General features: G+C 40.4%; 1 protein-coding gene across 8 annotated transcripts in view; it reads right to left on the reverse strand.

Annotated features, from left to right (window-relative positions):
- Nucleotides 1-21,821, reverse strand: part of AOPEP (aminopeptidase O (putative)) — a 374,682-nt gene that overhangs the window by 279,506 nt on the left and 73,355 nt on the right. For all 8 annotated transcript variants that reach the window (XR_014294103.1, XR_014294104.1, XM_082621524.1 and 5 more), the window contains one exon: nucleotides 3,720-3,873. Coding sequence is in view for 6 of the 8 variants with exons in the window: in XM_082621524.1 (XP_082477650.1) it covers nucleotides 3,720-3,873 (154 nt within the window). In the remaining 2 variants the exon portion in view is untranslated. The remainder of the gene's footprint in view (nucleotides 1-3,719; nucleotides 3,874-21,821) is intronic.

Raw genomic sequence — 21,821 nt, forward strand, 5'->3', positions numbered from 1 at the left:
GAAATACCTTGAGGGAGCAAGGGCTGGAGAAATCAAACCAAGCCAGAAAGATATGGAAAGGCTTCTCTCATAGTGAAGGGTGTACTGGAAATTGGCATTTTTTCCTATGATTTATATATATGTATAATATGTTATATATATATATATTATTCCTTCTTTTCAGACTCTCAAAGAGATAGAAACAGCATTCATCCTCCAAGGTCCACAAGGGAAATTTTCATCACCTTTACAACTCTAAAGAAGAACTCTTCCCCTACCAAGTCTTCCCTTCTTTAGAATGAACAACCTCAATGCCTTTTCTTCCTTGGCTTGCCTGCTTTCCATGCTTTCAATCATTTTTCCTGAGTCCTCTGAACTTTATCCAAGTTTCCATGTCGTGCTTAAACTGTATGGCCCCCAAGTGAAGACAATGCTTTAACAAAGGCCTTTTGAGAGGTTAAACATAACACGGATTCCCCTGTGGCTGGAGAAGGTTATACTGCAGCCAAAGAAAATTGATAAACTTTCAAAAGTTTACCTAAGTGCCTGTTAACTAACGCATTTGCTCACCCAGAATGGGCTAGAGCATGTGTGGAACTGGAGCTGGAAGAGAGAATGTTCTTCCGATAATTTAGGCCACATGAACAGTGATCAAAAGTTCAGTGACCAATACTTTGGTCAAATTTCTGGGACCCAGATGAACACTTCAGTCAAATGCAAGCCTGTGGTATATAAGGCCCCTGTATACGTTACATTTACATGAATTGAACTGGCGGTCTTAGGAAGGTTTGAAGTAGAAAAGGGCAGTGGGGCGGGGGGGTATTGGGGGGGGAGCCAAGGGGACCAGATGTGAACATAACCAAAAACACCACTGCGGTTGGCACTTCAGAGCACCTCTGTTGGCAAACTTAGCATGGAGCCAAAGATTTAATGGATAAAAACACAAAGCCACCCTTTGATGACTAAAGACAGCACACATGAAGCACGCAGCCAGGGAAGGATTAAGCAAATGTAAGCTACTAATTTATCAGCAGTACATTTTTGATGGACGGAGGGAAAACTTAGTCATAGCATGTCAGGCGTGGAAGGGCGTGCGGGAGGGACGCCATTCCGCAGGCCCTTGTTTCCATACAAGGACATGCTTCCCCGGAGTGGCACCCTTGACCTCTCTCCACAGCTGATAAGACTGGCTTGCCACTCTGGGCTTTCTCTTGTTTAATCCGCTTGCCCACAGAGGGGTTGCTTTTGGCTGTTAGGCAGTCTGTGTGCATCTGTGTTGTGGAGGCTGGCAGAGGTCCAGCTGGGTGGGTCACTGGGTGGGTGGGTAAGTTTGTCTAATTTGGAAATGAAGTACTAGAAAGCCCACTGAAACTGTGCACCTGAACACTCCCCCCCCGTCCAGCTTCTGTCAACCAAAACAACCTTTATTTTGCTCTCCTTCTGTCTGTTTCTCAATTGGCTCTGACTCAGGAGGACAAAAGAGGAAAGAGATTCACCCCTTCCCCTAAACCCCAGTAGGAATTTCAGATACCATCTCTTCCCAGAATCCCCACTCAGTCTGTCCATATCCTGCTCCCATCACAATTATGGGTGCAAGAAGAGTGAAAAGCCATTGCAGTTACTTCTGGGCAGCAAAGAGCACACACGAGAAATGGCTGCTGCCTACTCCCCCACCTCGTGTCTCTGGGAATATGGCTAGAAGGACAAAATAACAAATTTCTGTCTTTGCTTTCACCTCTCTTCCTAAGGCACACATTTTTCAATGCACACCTCCCCTAAGAGTCAATGAGTCCTGAGGGTGTAAATGAAGAGCACAGTGCTTCTTTACCACAAAGAATCTGAGAACCCCGAACAAAGTCTGTATTCTACAGAGAAGGGAAGTATGGCTTGCCCAAAGAGACATACCCAATCAGTAGAAATGGCACCTTCGGCCTCAGAGGCAGTGCTCTCAACTTCTGTTTTCTATTCCAACATGACAGGTTCCAATCAACAACCGTGGCTCAATCATGGTGCTGACTCTCCAGGTGGGAAGGTAGATCAGACTCCAGGTGAGGTGTAGATGTTACATAGAGTTTTTAAAAGTCCCCAGGCAAGATTCTGAATCACCTGTCTAGCGGGTCAAGCCCAGATGTGAATCTGGGCATTGTAACTCAGTAGGGTTATGAACATGAACAAGTTGCTGTCTGAAGCTTCAGTATCTTTATGTGGAAAATGGAGATAATAAAGCCTATCTAACTTATAGGCTTATCCTCAGAACTGAGATGACATTTAGATCAAGACTTTCCCTGACTACCACATCCAGTGGCTTCTGTATCAATTCAGGATAGACTAGGATATGCTGCAGTAAGAAATAGCCCCAGTGTTTCAGTGGCTTAACGGAAAAAAAGGTTATTTCTCACTCATACCAAGTGCACTGTGAATCCAAGTGACTCTCCAGGGCACCTGTCCTCCCCACTCAGAAGTCTAGGCTGCCTGCAACTGCAAAGTGAGGCCTACTTTGTGATCTCAGTAACAAGGGAAGAGAGTATCGGAGGGTTGCGCATGCAATTAAATGTTCCCATGTGAAAGCAGCATGTCACTTCTGTCCACAATTCTCTTCTTCCCTCAAGAGTGCATAAGTAAAATCCAGTAAGCAATCTAGGATCCTCTATATAGCTCAGGGCTGACAGTCCAAAACAGGCAAGTTACTGAGTAGGAAGTAGAAATTACTTCCTTTCCTCCAAAAAGTAAATGCGGGCAATAAGTCATGCCTATGTTAAGAGAGGCCTCAATGGCTTTATCTCCTAAGGATACCAACCACTGTTGTCACTGTGGTAAGAATGAAAGCAACATAGCAAAATAAAACAAAAGGAATTTGCACTAAGAGCGTATCTTAGTTGGTTTTCAAGGATGAACTAAGCATCTGTATCATTACTCTCCACCAAAAGGTACTGACTTAGTGACTTTCTGTAAACAGGAAAAAAGATTAAACTGAGGTGGCTGTCAAAGTCCTAGGAATAAAGCATGATGCAACAGTGTACAACGAGCACACTTCTGTGCCTCATATGTTCACTCTCCTCCCTATTGGCTCTGAAAACTAGAAATAGGTGAATGCCTCGGGAGGCTGCAAGTAAATATCCAAAGGCCTATACTAACTTAAAAAAAAATTTTTATTTTCTCTGATCTGCCCTGAAAAAGAAGACATTGCTGCTGAAGTTAACAGAGCCCTGACCCGGCAAGATTCTTATAACCCAATGGCCTTCTGACAGCTTCCTCATGTCCTGTGCTCCTAAGGAGGCTGACTCCCCCCACGTTTGTAGAGCTGCCCCTACAAACGTACTGCTATTAGCAGTCACGGAACCAAAACAGCAGAGTGGCCTACAAGGTAATCCATCAGACAAGCAACTTCTTTCCATTAAATTGTGTTTTTGAACAAGTACTGAAAACCACAGTTAAAAGGTGTAGAAGGAAAGTGCTGAACCTGAAGATTCTGCCGACTTAATGAAACACATAAAAATATTTCACCTGACTACGCAGAGGATTTCATATATATTTCTTTTCTCTTTCTTTCTGCATAAACAATATGCCCACATTTCTGCCTCTCAACTCTCTTTCTCTCCCAGCAAGGCTCTTCCTGCTTTGATCAATCATATTTTGGTTTAATTTCTCAGCAGGAATGACTCACATTCCTAGTGCTTGGAATAAATGCATCATACTGATCCCTCAAGTGTTTGTTTTTCAGCAAGTTCCCAAGTACAAACCTGAAGTCAGCCTCGAAAGGTGAGAAGGATCTCTCTGTTGCCAGATCATTGGATGAGCAGATCTCTGGCTTCATTTCTGTCCAGGATCCTACTGCAATTGTGAAGGTGGAGGCTGGCATTGGCATGGTTACGTAGTAATGCCAACTGGAGCATCCTATAAACAGAAAGAGAAAAACATAATGAGGCCAACGTATGGTCCTAGACCTTACTCTGTAATTTTTCTCTTTAGTGACTTGAAGAGCTTGTGTGCTAAGCTGGGATGAGCTAATTCTTGGAGGTGGGTCATGTCAACTGTGGGGGCATTATTCTAGGTCTCAGGGAAAGCAAAACAGGGATGATGGATTCAAGACAGCCAAGGAAATCTGGATCTCTTCCAGGGATCAGTTTGAAGCCCTTCAAGTGAGGCTATAAATGAAGGGTGGTTGAGGTGGCCACTAATAGCTCCAAATGCGTAAGGACAGAGGTTGTACGCTGCTATGGAGTCAAGGACATGGCTCATCCGTATTGCCTAGCACGGTACTTGGCATAAAAAAGAAGATGCTGTGTTGAATGAATGAATGAATGAGTGAATGAACAAATGAATGATTGCTTCTGTGCTGCCAAACTACTTTGTCTAAATTCAGTTCAAGTCAATCTAAAATGCGTATAGTAAAAAACAATGAGACTAGGGAAGGGAAGTACCTGGATTTTAGTCCCAACCCTGAAACTACTTATCTATGGAAGTTCAGTCTTATCCCTCACCCTTTTTATCTGTTAATGTATTGGGGTGGTCCCAATTCCTCATTAAGCAGATGAAAAACAGGTCTACAGAGGTTCAGGGGAGCCAAGGACTCCCAGCTAGTTTGTAACAGGGCTGGAATTTGTAGCTGGGGCTCCCTACCACAGCCAAAGGTATACCCTCCACTTAGTCCAAACCATAAAAAAGGTTTTTTAACCAAAGGAACAAATGACTAAACTTATAACACTATGATTCCTTTCTTCTAAGATGGGAAAATGATTTTAGTGTTACTGAAATCTCAATGTATCACTCAACCTGATTTAATATATTATTTTTTCTGAGCATCTGCTATAAATTAATGGTGTGTCTTCAGGGATTTGGTATCACCTCACACTATGGAACACAGTTCTCCACTCTTCATGTTCCCATAGGGGGAACTTCCACTAGAGTAACATCCCTAGCCTCTCTTTCCACCCCTTATTGACTCCTTTTGAGGAGCTATTCTTTTCTTTCTTGTTTTAAGTTTTTGAGGGTTAAACACTTATGGAGTGGCCTGTGGTCATCCAATTTGGTCAATGAGTGAATAAGATGTCAAATTCAGGGTAGAAATATTACCATGCCTATATTGACCAGCAGACCTCTAATGACATTTTTTAAAGTGCTTTACCAGTAAAAATCAGTAATAGGTTAGATTTTGCTCTCCATATGCTTGGATTTTTGTCTCTCAACTAATTCTGAACTTGGGAAGGTTAGTGGGGTCATTATGTATTACCCTCTGAAACTCTACCAACTTAGATCCAAAGAAATACATGACAGAACTTCTCTGATAAACAACAAAATTTTAAATAGGAAACAATGACAAAATAAACATGATATCAAGTCTGAATAAATATGATATGATATCACATTTAGAAGTTATTAGAGGAGATACTTGAAGAAGAAACATAGAAGGGCATGCTGCTGGAAACCCATTACAGAGGCAGCCATTCTCTCAAACTTGCTTGTAAGTTTGATCCTGGTTCTAGAATCAGAATGGCCACTCTTGAGATCACTTCCTCCACAGCTGACTAAGAAGCTGAAGGTATGCTCCTCTTTAAAGAGACAACCAAATCCAGTGATGCTGGAGACAATCTGATGAGGTGCGTAGCTTCTACTGGGCTTGAAGGAAAACCACAGCTTTAAAGAAAATTGCTGCTGTGATCCCAAGGCAGTAAGAAGAAGGCAGAGACAATCCCAGCAGTCTTGATAAAAACCTGACATGGATCTGACATGACATGTAATATCACCCCAAAGTATGCCTCTTTGACATAAAAATTATTTTGAGTTGAAGGCAGTGAGAAACAGCAAACACAGAAAAAGCTCCCCCTTTTCTACCTAAAGGCAAGATATAAATTCTCCTTTTATTGGAGACAGATTATCAGCCCAGAGACTGGCACCAAAGGAATCTGCAACCAAACCACACAATATTAGTTTTCTCCCCCGTATTTACCTTCTCAGTTTGCTGCCCTTGGAAGCCTAAAACTGCTTTTCTTCGTTTTGTCATTTGTCTACAACACAGTGAGAGCTGGCACAAGTTGGGTGGGGGGAGGTGGAGCTAGAAGAAGAGGAAAGAAGGTATGGGTAAAGAACTAAATGTTTTGAATATCCTAGGTTTAAAAGAGAAATTTTAAATAACAAGACTCTCTTGGTCAAAGGGCTGTGGTCTGGTCATTCTTTCTCTGAAACGTATCTTGGAGTGTTTAACATGGGCCATTGAACCTTCCTTTTAAAACTTCAGACTCTTGGGGGTTCAGTAAATAAACAGCAATAGTGAGGATTTCAGGTAAAAATGGAAGATTCAACACTTATCTGATAAGGAGTTAATATCCAAAATATATAAGGAACTCATACAACTCAATAGCAAGAAAACATATAATCCTAGTTAAAAAATGGGTAAAGGACCTAAATTGCTTTCTCCCAAAACCCAATTAAAGGACAGTAAAAGGATTTTTTTTAAAGGCTTAAACCAAAAGGAACAAGGAGAAAGTATAGGAGACAATTACCGCAAAATATTGGAAGCCAGAATGCAGGTGGGAAGAGTGGCGAATGACATGGCAGCCCTGAATCCTAAGTTAGCTGTGGGAAAGACACGATTCACCTCATTTTATCCCTCAGATGCCCCCAAAAGGCTGGGAGTAGAAGAAGTACTAAACCAAGCAGGACAGGCTGGATGACTAAGAAGGGCTCAGATCTCTGGATGGCTTCCCCTACTCCTCACACCTGGCCTATCTGCCCATTCCCCCCACACAGCAAATAACTGGAGGTTTATTTTCTAGAGAATAAAAGAGAGGGCCTCTAGGGGGAGAATGGCATAGTTGAAGGCAAACTGAATGGGATTAGATGAACATATACATTATCAGATACTGAGACCATCAGCTATTTCCCCTTATTTGGTTCCCAAAATGCTGACAACCAGGTTTTTACCTCCAGGCAGGAAAATGAAAAAACCTGACCAACCCAAGAGAAGGATATTGACATTGGAGGTTCCCTATGATCAGCCTATGATGAAACTTACAAATGACAAACAAGCCTTATGTACTCACTCAGTGCTCCAATCAGCATTTTAGTCCCCTACCCTCAAACGCCTACAGACAAATCAAGGACCTTCAGGCATCTTTAGAAAGCCCCTAATGTAAAACTAAGAGACCCGGGCCTCCCTGGTGGCGCAGTGGTTGAGAGTCCGCCTGCCGATGCAGGGGATACGGGTTCGTGCCCCGGTCTGGGAGGATCCCATATGCCGCGGAGCGGCTGGGCCCGTGAGCCATGGCCGCTGGGCCTGCGCATCCGGAGCCTGTGCTCCGCAACGGGAGAGGCCACAACAGTGAGAGGCCCGCATACCGCAAAAAGAAAAAAAAAAAAAAAAAAAAAAAAAAAAAAAAAACTAAGAGACCCAAACAAAGAGAAACAAGCAACTTGGAGGACAGTGACCATGCAAGAAGAAGAAAACTTCAAAAAACACCAAACAGATACACACTGAAAGTTCAGAGAATTTATTGCAGTGCTGAAACAAGAACAGTATAAGATTTAAAAAGAGGACTTGAAAGTAAAGAGAATTAAGGATAGAAGGTAAGAAAAAAATTAAAAGGAGTAAGATGGGATATAAAGCTGAGGATATCTCCCTAGAAAGAAAAAAAAGACAAAAACATGAGGGAAAAATAGAAGAGCAGTTCAGAAGGTCCAGTATCCAAGTAATAGAAGCTCCAGAAAAATGACAACAGAGGAAATAGAAGGGAGAAAATCGTCAGCTAAGAAATTCGAGAAAATTTCCCCAAAGTTAAGGGACCATGAGTTTTCAGATTGAAAGGGCACACAATACCCAGGACACTGGATACAAATCCAGCCACATCATGATGCATCATTATGAAATTTAGAACCCTGAGGATAAAGACAAGATCCTACAAGCTTCCAAAAAGGGAGAGAAAACAAAAATCACATACAATAAAGACATTTTCAGACACGTAAAGTTTCAAAAAAAATTCACCTCCCACACATTCTATTCTCTGGAAGCTACTAGAGTATGTAAAATATGCTTCAAAAGGAGGTAGTAAACCAAGTAAGAGGAAGACAGATGATCCAACACAAGAGAGACACAAAGGGAACCTGTAGAATAAAGTGTACTTCTGGGTATATACCTGAAGGAAATGAAATCACTTATCTCAAAGATAGATGCACCCCATGTTCATTGTAGAATTATTCATAATAGCCAAGACATGGAAACAACCTAAGCCCCAAATGACAGAGGAATGCATAGAGAAAATGTGATACACACATGCACTCACAGAGGAATATTATTCATTCATAAAAAAAGAAGAAAATCCTGCCATTTGCAACAAAATGGATGTACCTTGAGGGCATTATGCTAAGTGAAATAAATCAGACAGAAAAGACAAATACTGTATGACCTCACTTACATGTGGAATCTAACAGGAAAAAAAAAAATCATAGAGAAAGTAGATTGGTGGCTGCCGAGGGTGGTAGGTAGAGGGCAGTTGGGGGGCGGAAATGGGTGAACGTGTTCAAAGGGTACTAACCTCCAGTTATAAGATGAATCAGTTCTGAGGATGTAATGTACAGCATGGTGACTACAGTTAACAATATTGTACATTTGAAAGTTGCTAAGAGAGTAGATCTTAAAGGTCCTCACCACACACGCACACACACACACACACACACACACACACATATATATCTCTATATATATCTATATATAGAGAGATATAGATATATAGAGAGAGACCTTATTGAGGTCATTTTGCAATATATACATATATCAAATCATCACATTGAACATCTTAAACTTACATAATGTTACATGTCAATTGTATCTCAATAAAGCTTAGGGGGAAAAAAAGAATGAAACACTACACACAATAGGTTTTCTCCCTACGTTCTGCTTTGAACTTTTGAGCTGTTTTTTTGCTGCCCCTCTAGTTCTTGTACCATCCATCTAGCACAGGGACAAGATGAAACTTGTGGAAATAGCAGGAATTGAAACTACTTTCAAGAAAGAACACTGCTAATGGAATAAGAGGTATCTGTTAGGTGCCTGCACATGGTCATGGAGAATCCACACAGAGTGCCCAATCACACCATGTCCCAGCACCTTTATCAGAATGTCTGTACCCTCAAGGTGATGTGGGGAGGGCACTGAAAGCCACAGAGGGGTGTGGCAGGGGACTGGAATGAGATTAGCAATTAAAAAAAGTCAGAAACCTTAAAATGACCTAGAGTTTGGGAGTGAGATAGCAAAAGTGATAACACAACCTGAGTCAAGTCCAGCAAAAGTATTTTAGAACTGCCATGCTCTCTCCACAGTCTTCTCAGGAAGTTAAATAATAGAAAGAAAAGGATTTGAGGGGGAAATGTGTTGAAAACATCCCCCAAACCCATATTCTAAATGTTCAAAATGATTTTCTCCTATACAGCCCTCAAGACTTTTTATTTTTTTAGATTTCTCTACTTAGTGGAGCTCATATGGAAGAAATTGTTTCATACTTCAGGCTTTCAAAGTAAAGTTTTCTAGGCTACCAAGCAAGTCAAATAGGGGCAGATCATCACTAGGCTGGGCCACATAAGAACTGGCCAGGAACCCACTTCCCAAAGACCCTAGCTGGACTCTTCTCAGAAGCTTCTCAAAGATCCAGTCCAGTGGGCTTCTTGCCTGACCCTGGGTAAATCTGGAGCCAGTGCTGTGACAACTGAATGCTTCCAGGGCTCTGGGGAGGCTCTTGCTAGTTGATTACTATGAGGGCCTGTCTAGTATCCTCATTTGGTAGCAAAGTCTCTTTTCGGTTGTCTGTTCACGGATTATTCCACTGAGTCCAATCTTGCATGAAGACAGCCCACTGCTACAGGGAGGTAGCTGCTCAGGGAATAGCTGACCTCACCTCAAACCAGACTGCAAAAAAATGCAAATAACAAGGTGGGAATACTGCCCCCAGAAAGCAGAGTGTGCATTCCAAAGACAAAGAGAAATAATTTCTGGATTATCTATTGTTTGGGGTAAGGCGACCTTGCAAGGAGAATTGACGAGAGTTTATTTCTCTTGAATATAGCCACTGACTGAGTTCCAGCCCTGGAATCTGATTGCAAGGGTTCAATTCCCTGATCCACACTTACCAGTCCGGGCACATTGTTTAATCTCTCCATGCATCAGATTCCTCATCTATAACGAGGGAATAATCACAGTCTCTACCTCACAGCATTATGTGAGGATTAAGTTAGATAACATATATATTGATGGGAATCTCTAGGCATAGTAACTGGCACATAGTAAGTGGGGAAGAAATGTTAACTGCCGTCATCTTTACAGCTGCCTCCCCCTGTTGCTTGGGCTGACTTTCTGGAGGCAGAGACTAAGAATGTCGAAGGTATGGCTGCCACATGTGCACTGAAGCCTGTGGCCCGATGAGGCCCACATATGGGGTTTAAGGTTGAATGGCATTAAAACACTGTGCACACAAAGCGATCCATTTAAAGGAGAATGACAGCCCAAAGGGGGCATCCTGTATGACTTCATATAGAATGGGCCATTTGGAGACTATTTAAATGGTGTTTACTTTAAATGAGCCATTCTCGATGAAATAGACAGTGAATGCCTTCATTTTCCTTTTTGATTCAATCCACTTGCCCTAGACTCCCTTGCTACACCAGCTGCAAAGCAAAGAGAACATCCTGTGCTTGAATTAACCCAGAGTTTTTCCTCTGCAGATGATTTCACGGCCAGGCCAGGATTCATTAGCAAGATGCACGGGGAGAGGGGCGGTAGGAAGGGGCCCAGAGGAAGAGGCGCTCCCTAACTGCAGGCTTGAGCAGCCACCAGTTCGCCTCCCTTCTGGGCCTCCTCATAAAGTTCCCGAAAGCCTCTACGCCACCTCCTCTAATAGGAACGTGTTTAGAAGAGAAAATTCTTATACTTCAATTGTCTCACTAGTGAGACAGATATAACAAATGTTGTTCTTATAATTGTGCTAGCAGCTGCTACAGGATCCAAATAGACATTTTCATCTTCAAAACAGGACTGAAATTTTCCTTAAAGATGATTGTGTGTTTTGCAAGTACGATAAGAATTTGAGATGGGTAATTTTTCAAATTGTAAGTTTTGAAAATCCTTATAACTAGAGAGTGTTAAAACAATTACCTTAATTATTTTCTTCATATACTATTCTACAAAACTGTCTTATGAATTGTCTTGAAGATTCTATCTTTCAGGGGAGGAAAAGTGGAGAGGAAGAAAGGAAGAACATGATGGAGTATTCCATTCATGGGAGGAGAGAGAACGTTTTATGCTAAACCTGTGAAAAACTTTGCTAATTATTTGAGGAAATTGTTCTTACAAAAAGAAAAAAAGAATTAAGGGAAAAAAATCAAGATACCGTAGTTATTTCTACACATCAATCATGCCTGCTAATAGTAACTTAAATACAAAATTTATAGAACATCATTGTACTATTCTTAGGGGAGTCTTGGACATACTCACTCAACTCATACTAAAGGCACTGCCACACCACACACAAACACTCTGCTTCCACAGAGGCAAAAGCAGATGATTTATCTTTGCAAAGTTAAGCATCTCACAAAATTTCTTGTTTTTAAAGAGTTATTGTTTCACTGAAAATTAAAACAGGTACTTAATTCTCCCTATTTAAAGCATCCACTTTATCTTTTAAACTCTTCCACTGTAGGTTAGACAAACAGCATGAAGCAATTGGAAACACCAAATTGATACGTGCTTTTATTTACATATATTTCTTTACTCAATTCTTCTGTAGTGCCTGCTTCCTTCCTACCTCAAGCTTGTTTCTTTCTCTAGCCACTATTCTTAATTTCAGAACTTCCTGCCCAAACTAGTCCATATGTCAAGCTACTTCATTATTTTGGAACATCTTTGTATTACAAATTTAAAATGCTTGATGGTATATATAAGAGCATGTATGTATAGGACTATGAATTTATAAGTGTATGTAGACACACTATATGTAATGTTTTTATTATATATTTTTATATATTTATTATAATAAATATAATAGATACATAACAAGATAGGTAAAGCTCCCAGTTTGGGTTGCTCTTCTTCTTTCGGCTTCTTTCTCTAGTGCTCGGGGCTTTCAGCAAACCCCAGCTTTTTTCTTTCACTACTCTTTAGATGCTGAGTCTACACGTCCTGGTTTTATGAGCTAGTACCACCCTCCTGAATACCCATGGCATGACTGTCTTTTGTTATTCCTTTTCCGCTGTTGCTCAAGGGCGAGAACTGGCACCAGAACAAAGGAGACAGTAAGACGCCCTGGGCTGGTATGCACCAGCACTGCCTGACCAGGGCCATGTGCCAGGTCATGCCACCACTTCTCAGGCACTGATGCCACCCGGCAAGGCTTCAGGTTTCCTTTCCTGGCAACATGGTACTGCTTATGGCACAGGAGACCCAGGAGAGAATGACCTTCAAGCTCATTCTCGTGAACCAGGTAGAAGAGTGCCACCTACTGAACCCAGAACACAAGCACCTCCACAGGTTTGGAGGTTTTCCCTCGTGGCTAATGGAATACCTAAAGGAATACATTTCACCAGGCTTGTTATGCCAAGTCTCACCTGCACTCTGCCCTACACTGTGGATAACCTAGTTCCCCTTAAACTTAAATACAAAGTGGATCAACAAACTGGACACCAAATCATTCTGTGCCAGATGGTCACAAGTGTGCTTTACTACTTTACTCACTTGAGAAAATTCATGAATGTCAAGCCTAAAACAAAAATCCAGGGGCCTTTCCTGGTGGCTCAGTGGTTGAGAATCCACCTGCCAATGCAGGGGACACGGGTTCAAGCCCTGGTCCGGGAAGATCCCACATGCCAAGGAGCAACCAAGCCCGTGCGCCACAACTACTGAAGCCTGCGCGCTTAGAGCCCGCACGTACTCCGCAATGAGAAGCCACCGCAATGAGAAGCCCGCACACTGCAACGAAGAGTAGCCCCTGCTCGCCGCAACTAGAGAAAGCCCGTACACAGCAGCGAAGACCCAACACAGCCAAAAATAAATTAAAAAAAAAAATCCATAGCAACAAGAATGGGTATACACACACCTGCCGGAATCATCATTATCCAAAAGAAAGCACGATGACTTCCCCGTTTGCCAAATATGGCAAGTGCAACTCTAGGAGGGCAAGCAAGAACTAGACAAAAAGCAAATCACAAACAAAAGAATGAACTGACAAAGATTTAGAAAGTGCAAGGCATTATGTGAGACCTTATGAAGGATGTAACAGAGCAGAACACAGTCCTCAATCAACAGTAGCTTTCTAAAGAGAAAAGATGCATTCACTATGTACTCCTACCCCTTGAAACACATGTATGTATACTAGCCCAGAATAAAGTTTCCTCAGTTCAAGAAACAAGGAGCTCTCTCTACTTTGCATTCTCTCTTTGTGAAAACACTTAATCATAACCATTCCTAATGTCTTTTAATTTACCATTTCCTTATACGTAATTCCTAGTCTCATACTGTGGAAGCAGTCTAAATAGTAGTATTGCTCATTTTGAGCCATCAAGAGGAAAGAAAAGTTGGCTTTCAATTGCACACAGGAGGGTCCGAACCCTGAAATCTTGGCTTTTCCCTGGAATTTCCCACACGAAATCAAGAGAGAGAATGTCAGGGAGCTGGTCAGTTGGGCAGGCCTGAGAGTAGCATTTTGCCCAGGATGAGGTAATGTCTACAGTCTCTTACTTTCGCATAGAAAAATGAAATCAGATCCTAAGCAGAGGCACAAATAGTTTTTAACACCTTTCACTTGTTCATATGTTTTTTCTCCTATATTTGGAAGGAGGTTAAATTAGTCAGTCTTGTTCATTTACTTGAGGCTTCCCATGAAAAACATAAGTGGAATGTTTTAATTTTCTAGGAAGTAGACACTAAATTAGACTCTGTGAAAATAAAACAAAATTAAACAACAACAACAAAATTACCAAACTGGGGGAGATAAGAATGTACTACACCAATTTTTTCTTTTTTAAATATACTGAGCCCCGGGCTTCCCTGGTGGCACAGTGGTTGGGAGTCCGCGGGCCGATGCAGGGGACATGGGTCCGTGCCCCAGTCCGGGAGGATCCCACATGCCGCGCAGCGGCTGGGCCCGTGAGCCATGGCCCCTAAGCCTGCAAGTCTGGAGCCTGTGCTCCACAATGAGAGAGGCCACAGCAGTGAGAGGCCCATGTACCGCAAAATAAATAAATAAATAATAAAATAAAATATACTGAGTCTGGAGGAAAGGCATAAACTCTAATCAGAAGCAAAACTAAAGGAATGACCCTGAAATCACTTTTGTTACTATCAGTAGTGATTTTAAATGCTTCTTTCATGAACCTATTACTTCTGTCTGATAACAGAGAACACATTTATTCAACAAATAGGTATTGAGCACCTGTTATATACAAAACACTGTACTGGACATTGGGTCTCTGTGCTTAATAGTTTAGCTACATTTTGGTAGGGAATATAGGCTGACAATAACGCACAGGCTAACATTTCTGTCTGCCCAAATGACATGATGCTGGGGAAGTTATATAATAAAGGAGCTAAATAAGTCAATCTAAATCTATGGCCTTGACTTAGCCTTATTGAGAAAAAAGATAGTGATTTCTCAGCTACTAAGATTCTTATGATGGTCATCACACTACCGTCTAAACCATTAGCCTTCTTCTTAAAAATAGCCAGGAGGAATGATTTCCCTCATGTAGTGAGAACTCGGAGGTCCATCGTCTGATTTCCGTCCCCTGCCCAAGGGTTGTTATCATTTCTGTCGCTATTATCTGCCTCATTACATTATGCTGCTCCCAGGTGCTTTTCTTCTTTCGGGAAATCAGCTGGTGCCTGGCAAATGTACTAATCAGGTTGACGTGTCACTGTGATGGAAACTGTGACTTGCGGGTTGGGTTTTGCTGCTCATGTTTTCAATGATAGCTCTTTGCTTTAAAGGGCACTGTGCACAACAGAGTGGAGGTCCTATGAGACCAATCTACCAGTCTAGAAAACATGACTTGGAAAGGTAGTAGCATCTTGTATCCACATACCCTTTTTCTCTAAGGAGTGCAGACACATTTGGAGATATTATTCCATCCTCAGAACAGCCATTTTGGGCCTGGCAAAGAGCATTGTTAATACTCTTGCCTGATTGTCCTCTGATAAACCCCAGCTGTGGGCTGCAGGAGGCATGCAGTATTAGCATAAAGTTCTTTCTTCTGGTGTAGCTCTAGCCTCTCTCAGTCTGAATTGGTAAAGTCTGCTCTATGGTATCATATAAAGTTGTATATAAGCAAATCTCAATTAGCATCTACTTTATTAAAACTATGCCCTGAATTGGAAATTCGGAAAAAAAATCCACAGATACACTGTTGGAGGTATGAACATTTTCCATGAAAATGTTAAAGTCAATTCTTGTTTTAATTTTTTTTTTTTTTTTTTTTTGCTATATGCGGGCCTCTCACTGTTGTGGCCTCTCCCGTTGCGGAGCACAGGCTCCGGACGCGCAGGCCCAGCGGCCATGGCTCACGGGCCCAGCCGCTCCACGGCATGTGGGATCTTCCCAGACCGGGACATGAACCCGTGTCCCCTGCATCAGCAGGCGGACTCTCAACCACTGCGCCACCAGGGAAGCCCTTGTTTTAATTTTTGATGGTAATCTTCAAATAGATAGGTAAACAGACAGATGTTGAAAGGATCAGAAGACTTTTTTCTGTAAAGGGCTAGTTAGTAAATATTTTAGCCTTTGCAGGCTATGCAGTCTTTGTTGCAACTGTTTAACTCTGCCATTGCAGCACCAAATCAGCCATAGACAATGGTTGTATTTCAATAAAACTTTATTTACAAAAACAGGCAGTAGACTGGATTTGGCCAAAGGGCTGGATTATCCAGATACAAATGAGTCCTGACAAACAATTTCAGAGTTCACATCTGCAGTAGTATATATGATTGCACAGGGACATGTAGCACTGCTTTAATTATTGAGAGATAATGAGAAAAGAACATAAGAATGATGCTTTTGGTGAGTAAAGGCTAAATGACATCACGGCATGCTGTGTAAGCAAAAGCTTTACAGCATATGGAAGAAAAGTGGTGGAGGATAAGATCATCACGTGGCTCAGGGTAGAACAGGCACAACGACCTCAAGAGAACCTTCATGGTGCTGTCAGCACCACATTCATATTGTAAGGGGCAGCTTCATTTCAGGAAAATAATAATCTTTTACAATAAACTGAAGTTGTCCATTTGAATTTCATTGATTTAATGGTTTGGTCTGCATTTAATTTAGACTTTATTTTTGGTGTTTTAGATGTGTAAGAGTATAGGAATACAAAATTGTTTGGCAGGATTTATTTATATCTGGATAATCCAGCCCCCTGGCCAAATCCAGTCTACTGCCTGTTTTTGTAAATAAGCATACATTTATAGTTTTAAAGATATCATTCTAATACAAATAACTTCAGTCATCCCTGGTGAATCATGAGGTTTTTTCCCTCTGACAAGAAAAATAATGCTCAAGTTTGAGAAACACTGCCAAACACAAGCTTTTACATCTGAACTGCAGGACCAAACCATGAATGAGAAAGTATGTAGGCTTGGTGAGGTGGGGGTAGGGAGAGCCACATCGCATCTTGGGAAGTGTAGTTATCATCACAAGTAAGCCAGAACTGGAGGCTGGAGGAGTCCAGGTATCAGTGCCTGTTTGAGACTGTAGTGTTTCATTTACTCAATCAGTTCAGCGTGTCAGGGAAACAAGCAGGGAGGGTTAAAAAGATGCTGTGTGAGTCCCAAAGAACTTCACCAGACAATTCACGAGACACCAAAACCTGGATAGAGGAGCTGTGTGCCTCAGTAACTTTTCATCTGTTGAACAGAGAGAGGATTTCAGGCAGCACACAAGTGGACAGTGAATGGAGCTAAGGGAAATCCTCAGACTTTATCCTGTCTGTTGAAACACACGAGAGAGGAAAGCCATGAACATGACAGGAAAAAATACTGCAGGATAAAGGTAAAAGAAAACATTGTTCTAAGGACTCAGAGGAAGAACAAGCCTCAGAAATGAATTTACTACAGAAACCAAAACAAGTTTAGAAAACTGGCATTCCCATTATGATACAAGAAGATAAAACTTCTATGAAAAAATGGTAAAAAGCCATGAGAGGACAACAGGCTGAAACAGTGTAACAGATTGAGATCAAAAGACAACAAAGTAACAAAAAAGATAAGGAAGAATTGCAAGGGTTGTTACAATAACAATCTATAATGGAATTACTAAAGAATAAAATGTCTCCATGGAAACTCAGTGGTATAAAGTGTAAATAAAATATGAAAAGGCAAGCCATACAGTCGGGGAGAATATATTTGTGACACATATCTGGCAAAAGGCTAGAATCTAGAGTCTAGAGAATATATTTGTGACACATATCTGGCAAAAGGCTAGAATCTAGAGTATATATAAAGTATTCTTACAGTCTAACAATACAACAACCAAAAAAACCATATTAAATAAATGGGCAAATGACTTGAAGAGACACTTTTCAAAGGCAGACATAAGAACGTACAATAAGGGCATGAAAGTTGCTCACCATCATTAGTTATCAGAGAAATGCAAATTAAAACCACAAGATAGTATTTCACCCCAGTTGGAGGGCTAAAATTAAAAGGACTGACATCAAGTGTTTGCAAGGATGCACAGCTACTGGACTCATACACTGCTGTTGGAATATAAAATGATTGAATCACTTTGGAAATAGTTTGCCAGATACAAAGTTAACTTCTCTGACCCAGCAATTCCACTCTTAGGTATCTATCCAAGAGAAATTAAAACCTTTGTCCACAAAAAGGCTTACACATGAATGTTCACAGAATATTTTTTGTAATGCCCCCTCAAAATTTAAATGTCCATCAACAGATGAGTGGATAAACAAACTAGTTTACTCACAGAATAAACTATTGATATCCACAACAATATGGGTACGTCTCATACTGAGCAAAAGAAGCCAGACACAAAAGAGTACACACGAATGATGCCATTTATATGAATGTTTAGGAGAGGTAAAACTAATCTGTAGATATGGAAATCAGATCAGTGGTTGACTGGAGTGGGGTTAGGGAAGACTCACTTAAGGAGGGATGGCAAAGGCACAAGGGAATTTCTAGGGTAATAGAAATGTTCTACATCTTCATAGGGGTGCTGATTAATTACATAGATGCATTTTTTTGTCAAACACCATTGAACAAGACGAACTGTGTGCATTTCATTATACATAAATTATACTGTAATTAAGTTGATTAAAAACCAAGGTACCCACAACCAGCTCCATTCTAGAAAGTTTTGAATTACATAAATAAATTTTTTAATTCTATGAGCCTGTAGGCAGAAAAATCCGACTACTTTCAAAGAATTTTTTTAAATGATATCACATTTCTCCTCTGAAATACTAAGTAAGATATGGTAATGAAAACATTTACAGTCGTTTAAGAGGGGAAAGAAGTAAGAATTTAATACCTAGCCAAGGATTGTTCATAAGTAAACACAACAAAAAGCTCACCTAAAAATGGGAGGGCTCAGAAAATATACCACATACCCATCCTTCTAGGAAGGAAAAAAAACAAACACTGAAGCCATTTCCCAGCTGACTAGGAGATGACTCAGACTTAAGAGATCAAGAGTAAAGAAAGTCTAAATACTTATTGCAAATATAAAAATATAATTTGAAACTGGATGAAAATGTAAAACAATGGTAATTCCTAGAAAAGAAGATATAATACAAAAACAAAATATAGAGAAATATGAGTCGCAAGTCCCAAACTGTATTTATTAAAATTGGAGAATGTGGGTGAGGGAAGTTGATAGAAGTAAATGCCCATTAAATTCTTTATTTGATATAGAATGAAGTTAAGAGCTATTGGTTAACTAAATTGTGAAACATCCATTTATGGAATACTCTATAGTCATAAAAATATTGAGGAAGCTCTTCATGGTCAGATACGAAATTATCTATAAGATAAACTTATTCTAAAGAGGGAAGCACAATACAAAAAAGTGTATAGCATGTTATGATTTGTGCAACAAAAGAGGAAAAAATATACTATACAAAGGAAACTGGTGACCTTGGTTGCCTTGGGGAAGGGTTACTGGGTAGCTGGGAATTAGGAGTAAAAAGGAGACTTATTGTAAATTTTTTTGCCCTTTGCTCATTTGTAAATGAACCATGTAAACGTGGCTTATTTTTAAAAATGAAATTTTAAAATGTATGATTTGTTTTGTTTTGACTTTGAGAATCAAGTAAACATTCATTGAAGACTTTATTACATGTGTAAATCTAGTTTTTTTATGAAGAAGACATCACAAATCAGAAAAGATTCAATAAATGATCTTGGATAACCAGTTTCCTATTCGAAGACAAAAATGTTTAGTCCTCATTTCACAACCCTGACCAGAATAAACTACAAACAGATTAAAGAGTGAAATTACAAAAATAAATAAATAAATAAAAATTAAATTAAAATATTAGAACAAAACAGGTGAATCGTAGAGCAAAGAAAGACTTCCCAAGAGGAACCTAACATATTTGATTACATAAAATTTAAAATCTCCTATAGATTAGAAATATTATATAAAATTAAAAGGTATACTAAAAACTGAGAAAAATACTTTCCAAAAATATGAGATTAATATCTCTATTTTATTTTATATATTTTTTAAACAGGAGAATAGCTTACAGATTTATGTAATGTAAGTCTTATGTGACACGGGAGCCTCCACAGGAAATGAAGGCCCAAAGAAACAGACCTGCATACTTTTCTGCTGGGTTTGATGATGAGTGGACAGTCAACTCAGGAACAGCCAGATGGAAGAGATGCATAGGGCAAGGTACAGGAGAAGGAGCACGGAACTTCCATGCCGTCTCCAGGTACACAATTCTCCCCACATCTCCACATGTTCACTAACCTGGAAGTTCCAGTATCTTTATTTTTTAAAGATCCAATCAAATTAGAAGACAAAACAAACTTTTGGAAACCTCACTAACACCTCAATATAAAAATGAGCAAAGGAAATAAACAAATAGGAAATGAAAATGGTTAAGAAACATATAAGGATGTATGAAACCTCATTGATAATTGAAGTGATCTAAATTAAAGAGAGGCCTTCTCTTGCCTATCAGATGGGTGAAACTCCAATGAAAAGGAGACCTTCATAACTACTGATGGATATGTAAATTGGTACAACCTTTCTGAAAAACAACTTGAGATATGTATCAACAGCCTTACACAGGTTCAAAACTTTTGACTAAGTAATTCTAATTTTATACAAACTATCTCCCCAGGAATTTAATGCAACTTTATTTATAGTAAGAAAAAACCTTGGAAACAATAAAAATGTCCAATAACAGAAATGTTAAGTAAAATCTGATATATTCATACAATAAAATATTATGCAGACATTAAAATTATCAACTTGAAAAATACTTAATGACCTGAAAGACAAGCAAGATATAAGTGAAAAAAGTAGAATACAAAACTGTTATATGCTATGATGACAATTTTTAAATGATAATATGTACTATAGAGAGAGATGTTTTTTCTTTTTTTAATAAATTTATTTATTTATTTATTTTTGGCTGCGTTGGGTCTTCGTTGATGGTGCCCAGGCCTAGCTGTGGCGAACAGGGGCTACTCTTCGTTGCGGTGCATGGGCTTCTCATTGCAGTGGCTTCTCTTGTTGCAGAGCACGGGCTCTAGGCGCACGGGCTTCAGTAGTTGTGGCACGCGGGCTCAGTAGTTGTGGCTCGCAGGCTCTAGAGCACAGACTCAGTAGCTGTGGAGCATGGGCTTAGCTGCTCCACGGCATGTGGGATCTTCCCAGACCAGGGCTCGAACCCATGTCCCCTGCATTGGCAGGCGGATTCTTAACCACTGCGCCACCAGGGAAGTCCCTATAGAGAGATTTTAAATACCAGAGGGAAATGCAACAAAATGTTAGCAACCATTTTGGTTAAAATTATTTAATTTTATTACTTTTACTTTTTTGTATAAGTCTCTATAATAAATAGTGGAAGGAGACACCATATTTTAAATAAAGAAATATTACAATTACAAAAATTTTACCTGGCATCAACATGCCCAGGATCTCAACTGAAAGTGTTAATTTTTGCAATAAGCAAGAAATTCGAAGACAAAACCTTGATGATGCATTAGCACTTGCCTTCCATCTTTCTTATACACCTTTGGTTCAAAACTTCATGGCCAGGGCTTCCCTGGTGGCACAGTGGTTAAGAATCTGCCTGTCAGTGCAGGGGACATGGGTTTGATCTCTGGTCCGGGAAGATCCCACATGCCATGGAGCAACTAAGCCAGGGGGCCACAACTACTGAAGCATGCACTCTAGAGCCTGCTTGCCACAACTACTGAGCCCGTGCTCCACAGCTACTGAAGCCCTTGTGCCTAGAGCCCGTGCTCTGCAACAAGAGAAGCCACCGCAATGAGAAGCCCGCGCGCTGCAACAAAGAGTAGTCCCTGCTCACTGCAACTAAAAGAAAGCCCGTGCGCAGCAACGAGGACCCAACACAGCCAAAAATAAAATTAATTAATTAATTAATTAAAAAACCAAAACAAAACTTCACGGCCAAATAGTGTACAGAACAGATGTAATACTAGGATGACTCCAGTGGGCCAGCCAACAGGAGCACTATCGCTCAGAATAATGAATAACCCTATACAGCCTCCATGACCAAACCACAGATAACTCTACTATAATGGTGTTTCCATGACACACTTGCCTGCCCAGAAAGTCTTCAACCAAGAGCACCCACTTACGGCCCACAAACCATCA

The sequence above is a fragment of the Mesoplodon mirus genome, assembly GCF_964341445.2.
Source record: "Mesoplodon mirus genome assembly, chromosome: 1".
Classification (NCBI taxonomy): Eukaryota; Metazoa; Chordata; class Mammalia; order Artiodactyla; family Ziphiidae; genus Mesoplodon; species Mesoplodon mirus.